This window comes from Protopterus annectens, chromosome 5.part0 (assembly GCF_019279795.1).
Source record: "Protopterus annectens isolate FY-2018-M chromosome 5.part0, PAN1.0, whole genome shotgun sequence".
Lineage (NCBI taxonomy): Eukaryota > Metazoa > Chordata > Ceratodontiformes > Protopteridae > Protopterus > Protopterus annectens.
The window spans coordinates 35,831,875-35,844,578 of NC_056735.1; the positions used below are offsets into that span (position 1 = coordinate 35,831,875).

The 12,704-nt window shown below is 40.9% G+C and overlaps 1 protein-coding gene across 2 annotated transcripts in view; it reads right to left on the bottom strand.

The window, feature by feature from the left end:
- Positions 1-12,704, bottom strand: part of CHD1L (chromodomain helicase DNA binding protein 1 like) — a 1,563,352-nt gene that overhangs the window by 615,692 nt on the left and 934,956 nt on the right. For both annotated transcript variants that reach the window (XM_044072085.1, XM_044072086.1), the window contains exon 17: positions 5,867-6,030. In XM_044072085.1, coding sequence (XP_043928020.1) covers positions 5,867-6,030 — 164 coding nt within the window. The remainder of the gene's footprint in view (positions 1-5,866; positions 6,031-12,704) is intronic.

Consider the following 12,704-nt stretch of genomic DNA (forward strand, 5'->3'; position numbering starts at 1 on the left):
GGCAGAGGGAAGTCATTGGGACTGTTTCCTATATGGCTGTGATTTGTCTTCTCCTCTTTTGGAGGTAGAAGCACCCCATTGTTTGGGCCTGTATGAGCCCTGGGACTGTTGTCTGCCTCTAGGGCGTCTATATCTGCCTCTTTGTGGCCTGTCTGACACAGGAAAGGACCAATTCTTAGAAGGCCAGTTCCTGCTAAATCTGGGTGGCTGTACCTGTAAGAAATCCTTCACTGTCTGCATAGATTTAGCTTTATCCTCCATTTTCTTCAACATCTCTTCTGCCTTAACACCAAACAAAGTATCATGCTGTAATGGAGCATCCAATAATTTTGCTTTAACATGATCAGGCAGAGTCTGTTCCTTTAACCAAGCATGCCTTCTAATAACATAACCTGTTACAGCGGCCCTGCAAGAGGCCTCCAGTGAATCATAACCACATTGCAAAGTATGTTTTCACACTTGTTCAGCTGCATGCAATAAATCCTGCAATTCCTTGTTCTCAGAACATTCAGAATTTGTCAACATTTTCTGTTTTAACAGAGACATTAAGTATTGCTGATATTTAAGCATATGAAACTGACAATTTAAAGCCCTTACAGCCAAGGTAGCAGAAGTGTAAACGTTTTTCCCCCATCTGTCCAGTGCCCTAGAATCTCTGAGGGGATAGGGTTTTTTGCAGTAGCAGCCTTGACCCCTTTGGGACCCTGAGAATTAGTTTCTGGGTCAGCAGCGGGGTTTTTATATAGAAATTTATGAGAATCTGGAACCCTGTAGTATCTGTCTGGCTTAACAGGCGCAGGAGGTAAAGAGTTGGGAGACTGTCCGGACTCTGAAAATACATCATCTACAATGTCTAGAACAGGTGGAATAGCAAGAGGTCTATGCTGAGGTAGAAGAAGAACAAAGTCTCTGAGCCTTTTCTTAGAATCTGAATAATCTTGGCTCTCCCAGTGGAAATGCTCCCTCATGGTATACAGGGTTTCCCCAAATGAGTAATCCTCAGGAGGAGAAGCTGAAGGAATAGATTCTTCAGCATCAGAATCCTCATAGGGAGGAATATAGTATCCCTGTTCTGAAGAGGAGTCAGAGGAAATGGAAACCTGATCAGAGGAATCATATTCAGTATCTTGCCTAGGCCTCTTATAAGGAGGGGGATGGGAACCCCTGATCAAAGTAATTAGGTCTTCGGCCATTTTGAGCATCTGTTTCTTAGGCATGGAAGTCTGTCCTGGAGAATGCTGTACTTGTTTCCTTGTCTTTAAAACTGTTTTAGTCTTTGTCTTGGATGCTGAAGTTGGCTTGATATACAGCTGTGTAGGTCTGAAAACACCCTCAGAAGCCGATGTCTGCTCAGCGGCTCTGGACCCATCTGAGGGATTAGTTTCTGAAGGCCCAATATCTTGAGTATCCAGAGGCCCAGTTGTCTCCATGTGGGAGTCGGAGGCAGCCTGTGGCTCTGAGGTAGCGGGTGTCAGGGGTTGCGAAAGCGCCTCACTTAGAACCGGCGAACCAGCGACTGGCCTAGAAGAGGCTTTGTCGTCAGTTTTGGACCTCGGATGCCTGTCCTTTTCTTTTTCCTTGCGCTTTTTATGAATTCCGGTCGTCGGCTGTTCCGACGGCGTTATATAGTTAAACCTTCGGCCAAAGTAATGAAAAGCAAAATCGTACCGACAATTAATAGTGCATTGGTTAAATCTAGCACAAAACTGACAACTAGCAACGTTGTGATCAGGGCCTAGGCAAGGAATACAGTAAGAATGAAAATCCTTATGAGGTATTTGCTTCCCACAAGAAATATAATTGTTAACTTTTACTGACATCGGTCTGGAGCAAGAAAAATATTTCCCCAACGGGGTACTTAGCTTTATAGAAGACTTTGGATCTGAAATTCAATTTCGAAAATCTCAGGGCTGCATCTTTTATACCCCTGGTGCACTGACGTCAGGGAAGAGGCGACAGCAACCAACGCCGGACCAGGGCTTTGCAATTCAGGCCGACTGCGGGTAGCCTGCCAGCAGGATAACCCAAGTGTAATGACTGCAACAGTGAAACACGATGAACATCTGGTTTTGTCACTCCTTGAGACAGCACGTGATGATGAACTGGTAAAAACAAGACAGTCTGATCTGGAAGATGAGGAATGACCCCTACAAAGGGGGAATTTCCTTCCACTGCATCTGTAACCTTGATGAATGATTTTTCAGAACCCACTTGTCTGAAGCTATCTGTTGCCAAACTGTTACCAAAGGAAAAAAGGAGATTCATACTGTCCAGAAGAAAAAATGGGTTCATGAGGTCTCTTGAATGGTTATTTAGACTTTTTGGACTGTCCCTGGTTTGGGGAGGTTCGAGACTTCTTTTTGGAACCCCCTTGTCATTTCTTCCTGAACATCTTATTTACCTGTATTTTGTTGAGATTGTTTATTCTGTTTTTGCCAAAATTAGATGACGAGACAGAAAATCCCTTACAAAATTTGGAAAAGAAGGGTTGAAAAATCCTAGAGATTCCCAGAATCAGCTTGTCCCTTTCATCACACTTTCTGACCTCATCTGCAGCAGAAGGGCCACACACTAAATCTCTATCCAAGGGAGAATTTAAAATATCATTTTTAACATCATATGGGAGGCTCTGAGAATTCAGCCATGCAAACCTCCTCAAAAGAGTACCGATGACGAGAGCACTGAAGGAAGTATCCACAGACTCCCAAACAATGAGTAGTGATCTGTGCAACAGACAAAACTAAGTCATTTCAAGAGAGTTTGTCTCACTAGAAGAAACTTCACATAAAACATTCCTCATACTTTTGCAATTTGTCAGAACAAACTTTAACATATCAGCCTGACAATTCAAAATTCTGAAAATCAAGGCTGCAGAAGTATACACTTTTATTCCCATACCTATTAGTAATTTCTCATCCTTACCAGAAAGAGTAGGGCTGGAATTAACTAAGTGCTTAGCAGCAGTAAACAATGCATGTCTGATGACATAACCTCTGCAAACAAAGGCAGAATGCAGCAAATAAAGCTTGGGCAGGAGATGGACTTGACAAGCAGATATTTCTAACAGAAAGAATGTGTTATTCCTCAGTCTAAAGAGGTAGTGCGACCCCCACTTTGGATCAAAATGTGCAGTTCTGAAGACCCTAACCCCACAAGGGCATGTTACATGGTTTGGGCAAGTAGCCATTCTAAACAGGCAAAATCAGCTTGCTGTATATAATCTGACAGAAAAGGATATAACAACATGACAGAAATTTTCAAGTATCCCAAAAGGCTCCAAAACGCTAAAGTAACAGAAAAAAATATACAAAGAAGTCCATGAATGAGAATCTGAACATTGTATACATGTGGTAATGTGAAAGAATGTGGTGGTGGTGGGGCGGTTGTTCACAAAAACAAGAAAGGAACTATGTTTTCAAAAAGGAATGGCAATCTTATACTCAAGATAGGATTGTTGGTCATCTTTACATGCTGTCAAAGTCAATGTGATGAGTGTATATCTACATGAGGATATAAGAAAACATGAAACTCAGTAATGACAACAGTGAATCTCTCAGGCAACAAGCAAAGGAGGAGAAAAGCACAGGACAAAGATCAGTAATGGGCTGGAAGCACAGCACAACTAGGATAAAGCTATTAGCTGCCAGTGAGTGTCACCCTTTTGCACAGGAGTAGATTCGCTCAGTGTTTACCTGCATTACATGCAACTCTGTTCAATTCATGGCTAGACCAATGCTCCTGGACTGCCTCTACAAAGGAGGTACCTGTACCTCATAGGCTTACTTTTTGGCAAAAACAATTTAGAGAAGAACTACAACTACAGAACAGTCTTATGATTAACCAGGGAATTCATAAGTACAATTTGCCTTGATATGCAAGCATTGTGCACAGTGACATTAACAAGCAGTGAACAAAAATACACGGAACCCAGACTCTCCGCAAGTTGCTTAAATCACGACTCGTAGAAACGTATAAAAACGTGTATTTTTGTTTGGTAGTTTTGGCACATTTTTTCTCAGTTTATTAACAAGCAGTGCATCATTAGTGCTACTCATAAAAAGAATTACCCTTCGGTGTCTAGTGGTGACCCAGACAGCACACGCACTGGTGCTGAGTGCAGAGTTTGAATCAGGGGTTGGCACAATGGTTAAGGTGTTTACCTCATGGACACAAGGTACAGGATTTGATTTTCAGCTCTGAAGGAAATAGGCAAGGCTTAAAATAACCCACAAGGACAGCTAACCTAACACTTACCTATGAACTAATTTCAGACTGCACACACTGATCTCTTCCACAACAAACACGGACTTGAAGAGCACACATTACCACTAGGTTCAAACTCCAACTCTGTATTTTCAGTACATGTGAATGAAATCTCAGATAGATCAGCAGCTGGTAGAAAATGTTCTGCCAGCAACTGGTCTCAAGTTGAACAGTACTGACAGGCATTATCTTTGGATTTTTGAGCTAAGCATGGAGGTATAAAACAGTATTTACTGAGCTCTGATTGCTGAAACTGAAGTACTGTACCAGTTATCATAGAAAACTGCATAACATCATATCTCATTTACTAGTTCACAGGTGTGTTCTAGGCTAATGGCCCTGGAGCCTTTACAAGCCTAACCCATAGTGTTGGCTAAGCACATGTAAAGAGAAACACATGCACCGTATACAGTCAGAATTTCAGTGCATTACACCAGTATGACTAAGTTATCAATCCAACATGCAATGCTGTGGGACACTCAAAGTGCTGCAGGAACTTACTGCACCATACCCATGATGTGAGTACTGCAGAAGACAAGAGGAGCTGCGCATGTGTGGCATCACAAGGAAGGGAACACCTAACAAGAGTAGCTGAATCAATGGGGTTTCACACTGACTATATGACTATGCAAAGTCTCTGTTGAATTACTGCAGCAGAATATAAGCAGATGTGCTGCATATTCCAGTCAGCTGAAGCATTTACATGCCTGAACCAGACTGCTCCCCAGTTTCACCCTCCTCCTCAAATCTGACATGGATCTGTATTCTCCAAGAATCAGTGAAGGTACTTCACAATGGTTATATTTTCAAAAGGAGATAGTTTTGAATATATATTTTGTATATTTGCACTACAGCATGATAGCACAACATTGGCCTATCAGGGTGATGGTTTTGGATTTTGTGGGAATGGAGTTTCATGATAGCTAGCAGCACCTTAAATTTTAGACTGACCTACATACTTTTTTCCATGATTAATACATTTCTAATCATGAACTTCATTTATATACCTTCTTCATTTCTAATCTCTTTCAGATACCCAGTGCTGCATGCAAACATTCCATACCTTGAGATAGTTTTGGTGATTATGTAGCTCTACGGCGTGAATCTTCTGCGACATACCAGCTCTACATAGCTGCATACTACATTTGTGACTACAGCTCTGACTTTTAGCGGCACGTGGGCTGGCCTTTTGGTACTTCTCTTAAACCATACTTGACAGTTTTTCCTTTTTATAAACATTATCAAGGCACTATGTTGTGATAAGATAAAACATCTATTGGTTTATTTTAACAGAGGATGGGCAAGTACTTCATAAGCTTTGAAATTCCAGCTTACGCTGAGTTGTATTTGTAGAGATACAGACTTATAACCAGTCGATGGACCATCATAACCTTGTCAATATCAACTCTTATAGCGTATCCACTGCCTCCAGGAGACCAAAATAAGTCAAAGAATGAATTCACATAACCCTAGGGTTTAGACTGCAGCTTTATGGAAATATGCTTTACATTTACTACTATCATATGACAACACAAGAGTTATTCTCCTAGATTAGAAAAAAAAAAAAAAAAATTTGCAAGATCTTGATTAAGTAAAAGCTTACTTCTTCTTGTACTCTGCTTCTTCCTTTTCCTTTCTTTTTTCTTCCATAAGTTTTGCACGTTTTGCTGCAGCCTCTTGACGTTTTCTGTGTCTCTCTTCTAGTTCTTCTGGTGTTAAAACCCTTTTTTTCCTTGTTGCTGATTGTAGAGGCATTGTCATGACAACCTAAGAAGAATGATGCCAAGTAAATAAGTACAAAGTATAGTCATGTGACACATTCTCTATATAGCAGTAGCTATATGAATCCAGTTATATATTATTTATAATCCATTATCTTTACCGTGACAGTCCCTATACAGGGGTGGGTTCTAAGCAAGCTTCCCTTCGAATCATAGAAACAAAAGCTCTCAAAAAGCCTGATTACAACTGATTCAGGGCACAACAATATACCTAAAACCATCTGCACAGACTGAAGTAAGCTATTCTGCAGGGGGGATAAGCCTCCAGTCCCATACATCTTGTGTGGGGGTAAGCCTCACACACTCCCCTAACTTAACTCCATAGTTTCCTAACAGTGGAGAAGGGTGAAATCCTCTAAAATAGTTTTGCATAAACAACAGTCTTGCAGGATCTACCTGTCAGGGAAGCAATCTACAATTAAAAGTTAAATGGACCATTGTTTTCAGGAAATTGGAACTAATCAACTGGTCATCAATCACATATATGGAAGCTTTAATAAAGTTCAGGACATGACAGAAATGATGCACTGACCCTCACCACGATCCAAGAAACAACAGTACGTTTCCTAGGTGAATCTCCTCCACAAGCTGAAGCAAAAGTGTCAGATGGAGAAACTGCATCCGTCTCTCAGGAAATGTCTGTTGTATGAACATGGTGAAAATCCCAGGCCACAATAATGTACTTCATCACAAATACTTTGCAGAAACAGCAGGAATCCAATGATTATAAACAGATGCTACTTCATAAACATGTAAAGCCTAGAACTACACAGCAAGTTTAAACTGGTTGCGAGCTTATCCTTCCAAGTACCCCACAATCACACTAAACCTGTCCCATAACAATACATGAGGAACAGACTACCAACAACAAAGTGGTGAGAAAAGGAACTGAATATCAAGCTGTAAACAGCAAAGGTCAAGTGGGCACTCCAGCTAACTTTCTAAGGATGACTGCTGTGTCAAAAACATATCCAGCCTTGAAAACATAATCAAGCTTTTAAGGTCTTGTAAGTCTGTGCACTACAGACCAAACTCCTGCTTTACATATGTTGTAGTTGACATTCTCACTTTCAAAAATAAAGATGCAGACATTCCGTTGGTGTGTTGAGTTTTAGCTAATAGATACCAAAGTGTTAATTTTTTTGTTTACTTGGGCAAGACTTCATGCAGTTTTCCTCCATGTTGAGTTGCTTGTTATATGTTGTATCAGAAAAACTGCTTGGTGTTATTAAATGTCTAGTCTAAGACTGTGGTAATTCATTGAGAGGGACACATTTATGTTAATATTTAACATATTTGCTGAGAAGCAGCATTCTTAGAGTTACAACAATCAAGTAAGGTGGTATGGGGGCCTGCACCCTAAAATGATTCTTGCATTTATTACCAGATTTGTGCATCTGCTCATACCTCATTTTTCTCAAGTGAGTTTAGGGATTTCCAAGGTGGCTGCACACTGATCAAGAGGTTGGTTAGAGGTGTCACAGCATAAAAACTGCAGTTGTGTAAAAAAAATATAATAATTATACAGCCTGGATAAAAGCAATGAAGAAAATGAGAACAGAGAATGTTCAAGAATCCTGCAGCTGTTTAGCAAAAAGCAATTCAAGTTTCAGCTTTGGTACAGGAGATGGCTTCCGGTAATGAGGAAAAAATAAATCAAATACACTCTGAGGCATATAACACAAGTGAAACAATGAAGGAATATATCAACACAAACATCAGACTAAAAAAACTAGAACAAGCTTTAACTAGATATTCGGATGAGCTGATAAAACTTTAAGTTACAGGATGAAATGAAGAAAAGGCTGGCTGAGCATGATGTTTCTCAAGAAGAGTTGATTTAAAAACAGTACAGTTAGAATACAGTACATACGGAGAAAAACTGAGATTTTCTGCTGTATGCGAGAAACTGGAAGGAACACACTGTATGAATTTTATGAAAGTACAAGAAAGCATCTGGACAGGTTCCCCAAGAACTTTTAATTGAAAGAGCACATCAAGCGTATGCTCTAAACCTGGCCACAAGAAAACAGCCAAGACCTACATTAGTAAACATGCAATTACACTACAGTTGTGCCTGACAAAATTGTGGCAGAAATAAAAATTATGTAAAATTAGGGATAACAGACATATGTATGACTTCCAAGTATATAACAAAGTCAAGAAGGTTTAGGATTTTTGCTTGGAAGTGTTTGCTTCTCATACTCCAACCAGACATCATAGAATTTTTCATCAGGCAGCCTGCAAATGTTGAAGATGTGATGTGGAAGGAAGAAATAACTGGGAAAATGTTTTTGGGTGTGTAATGAGTTGGCAGATTTTAGAAATTCTTTACGGAGTACTCTAAATATTGGGCAGCAAATGGTTATAACGAAGGAAATTATTTATTTCAGCTGTGACAAAGGATCTGAATTACCTAGACATAAGACCCTTTTAAGTTTAATTCTGTTGGCTGCCAGAAAGCAATTACTAGAAAATGGAAATCAAAATCTAAACCAACTGTATGTAAAGTATCAAATATTGTAAAAGAGATACAAGACCTGGAAGAGGAATCTTTAGAAAAAAGAACAGCGGCAAATTACATAGAAATAAACAGAATTTTAAGAACAATACATGCAGAAAAAAGTCCAGGAGAAGGAGTGAGGATTAAGGGAAAGCAGGAATTGAGCACTTTAGGGTTGGACTGAAATACAGTTGTTATAATTTAATGAAGGTGTTTAAGAAAAAATAGGGACAACAGAGTGCATGTGGAAAATGCTACAGGCTACGTACCCATAGAGTAGCGCACAGCAACAGTTATCCCACTCCACAAAGGTGGAGCCACAACGGACCCCGGGAACTATCATCCTATAAGCCTGACTAGCCTGGTCTGCAAGGCTATGGAGTGCATCATCATGGAATTCATTAACAGAGACACTAGGAACCTTCAGACATTGGACCCTACCCAGTTTGGCTTTGTTAAGAGCAGATTATGTCTCCTAAACCTGGTGGACTTCTTTGAGACAGTTACCAAGGCTTTAGATGAGGGAAAGGAGGTCCACACAGCCTACCTAGACCTCGCAAAGGCTTTTGACATCATTCTGGTATTATAGACAAGCTCACCAGCCTGAACATAAACCCTTACATCATGAGATGGGTTGCCAATTGGCTCATGGACAGAACCCACACGGTGAGAGTTGCAGGCTCTAGGTCCGACTCTAAACCAGTTACAAGTGGCGTCCCCCAGGGCTCAGTCCTGGGACCCCTCCTATTCAGTATATACTTCTCAGAGGTACAGGCAAGCACCAGAGTACTATGGTTGACCAAGTTTGCAGATGACTGCAAACTCGGGGCCATAATTGACTCTCCAGCTGATACAGACATCCGCCAAAAGGGTCTCACCGAGATGGATACCTGGTGTCAAAATCATGGCCTCAAGCTAAATGCCAAAAAAGTGCACAGTCATCCCCTTTGGAAAAAAACAAAGTACCTGTGAACTACCACATACGCGGTAGTCCCCTAAATACAGAAAATGTAATAAGGGATCTGGGGACCCAAGTAGATAGTAATCTCTCCTTTGATAATCATATTGCCAAGTTGGTTAGAAAAATCCTTCTGTGTGGCCAACCTAATCACAAAAGGGTTCGCAACTAGAACAAAAGAGGTTATTGTGCCCCTCTAATCATCACTCATCAGACCCATCATAGAGTACAATTCCCCATTTGGGATGCACCTTACAAGACACCTGCAACAGCTGGAAGGACCACAGAAGTACCTTGCCAAGAGGATTAATGGCCTCAAACATATGCTCCATGCAGACCGACTGAAGAAACTCCAGCTGTACTCAGTTGCATACCCTTACTCACAGGTGATCTCTGCCTGACATACAAGGCCAAGTCCAACCCAGAATTGATGGACATGCTCCACCTAAAAAAAAAAAAAAAAAAAAAACAAATCCACAAGAGCCACATGCTCTAGGGATCTAAACCTCACCACAATGATAAATAGGACGTGCTGGAGGGATAGATTCCTGTCCCAGAGACTCCCCATGCTTTGGAACAGGACTCCAATCTACATTTGGCAGAGCCCCTCACTAACACTCTTCAAGAGAAACCTTGACGAGTGGATGGGAAACAGAAAATTTACCCCGGGGATCACTGCAGTGGCTCTGCTGGACAGAGGCACAGAGAACTAATGGCTCTGCTGGACCAAGGCACAGGGAACTAATCTAAGGAGGCGGCGAAAGCCAACACATTCTGGCTAGGCTTATAGATGCCCTCGGGCAGATAGCCTAGTACATACCTATGAACTGTACACCAGGCAGAAGAGAAGCAAGTTTAGCCCAGCATTCAGGGATTGCTGAGAGGCAGGTAGGAGAGTGAGGTGGCTATTGAGAGGCAGGTGGGTGTATATCCAGCTTCTTCAGAATATTTTTTCCTAGAGGATCAAATACACCTTTGGATGCAGAACAGGTTGAGAAGGAAATAAAATATTTAGCCAAAACACAGTGTTCCAGCAAGCAAAAGGGGACTCTAATTCTCATTCTTCAGAAGTAACACAATCCATACAGAGACTTTGCCAGTGAAATCTTTTCAACTGTTTCAAAGGAATATGCTAAACTGACAGAAAAAGCACAAGTGCTGATAAAAACAGAAGTACATTGGATTTGAGCTAGAGACTGTAGTTCGGAGATGAAGATGACCGATAAGAAGACCATCAGCTCTGTAAAGTTAGTGAATAACTGGGTGACTGCGAAGTATCAATCCCATTAGATATAGGATTATACATGTGAAATGTGACTTTGCAAGACCAATAGGCTAAGAAAGACTGGAATTCTGTCCACAGTATTAATTGGTGGGTGAGCTATAAAGCATCTATCCTGCTTTATATCACAAATGTTTAGAATGACAATGAGAAGGCAGAGGAAGTAACTAAGTAAAATAGTTTTTATTTATTAATATTTGTGTAAACATTTCATGATATAAATTGCATTTTATATTGCAAGGCAGTTTGGTTTAGGGTGCAGTCAGGGGTATTTTAAATGTGAGGTGAGGGCGGGCGTCTTATTATTGCTGTATATGTTAAAGATATTAAACCAAGAAAATATATTTTCTTTATTGTACCACATTCAAACTTTTCACTAATACAAATAAGTAAAGGTGGAAAGAAGCAAACTGAAGTTAATATAATGTTATGATCTTTGGCTGTTTGGATGGGGGGATGTTAAGGTATATATTGATTTTATATTATAAGTTCATAGGTTCATAGGTTTATACTAGGCTATCTGCCCCAAGGCATTTATAAGCCTAGCCCGGATTTTTGTGGCTTACGCCACCCCTTATATGAAAAAATACTGTACCCATTAGTTTGTTGTGCCTCTGTCCAGCAGTGACACAGAGATGATTCCCGGGGTAAACCTACGATCTCCCATCCACAGGTCAAGATTTCTCTTGAACAGAGCCAGCGAGGTGCTCTGCCTCACATGGACCGGGACTCTATTCCACAGCATAGGGAGTCTCTGAGTGATAAATCTATCCCTCCAGCACGTCCTATTTATATCCGTGCTAAGGTTTAAGTCGCTTGCTCTAGTGGTTTTGGTGGATTTGGATTTTTTGAGGTGGAGCATGTCCATTAATTCCGGGTTGGACATGGCCTTGTATGTCAGGCACATGTCACCTCTGAGCAGACGGTATGCGACTGAATAGAGCTGGAGTTTCTTCAATCTGGCAGCATAGGACAGATTTTGGAGTCCCTTTATCCTTTTGGTGAGAAACTTTTGGGGTCTCTCCAATTGCTGCAGATGTCGGGAGAGATAAATCCCGAATGGGGCATTGTACTCGATCATTGGTCTGATAAGTGAAGAGTACAGGGGAACAATGACCTCACTAGATCTGGATGTGAATCCCTTCATGATCAGGTGGGCAATGTAGAAGGTCTTTCTAACCACTTTAGCAACGTGAGTGTCAAAAGAAAGGCCACTGTCAACCTGGGTCCCCAGGTCCCTGATAACCTCTTCTGTGCTTAGTGGATTGCCACCTATATGGTAGCTTGGGGTTACCTTGTTTTTCCCGAAGGGTATGACTATACATTTTTTGGCGTTTAACTCCAGGCCATGGCTCTGGCACCAGCTATCTGTTTCTGTGAGTCCCTTCTGAAGGATATCTGTGGCGCCCAGTTTGCAGTCGTCTGCAAACTTTGTCAGCCAAAGTCCTCCCATGTTGGCCTATGCAGAATTAAGATGCTTTCAAAGGGTGGATATCTAGATTGATGTCCTTGGTTTCAGCCATAGACATTTTTTTAAGCAAATGGGATTAAAAATAAGACAAAATGATGAAAATATACAGAATAGTAGTTTTTGTTTCCATTAGCAAATGCTGTCAATGGGAGACATGTCTGCAGGTGCAGGCAGCTGGCCATGGGAAATCTGAGCATTATGCTCTATGTAAAATTTACATAAAGTCTGTTATGCATTTGGAAAGTTTGTTAGTGTTTTTTTTAATCATTGCTAACTGCTTTTACTTGGAGACCATCTGTCTGTGTTAGCAAACAATCATAAGACCTCTGAACACGCTATGTTGACAGAAATGCAAGAGATTAGGTTCATAGGTTCATACTAGGCTATCTGCCCTAGGGCATTTATAAGCCTAGCCAGAATGTGTTTGGCTTTCGCCACCCATTTTA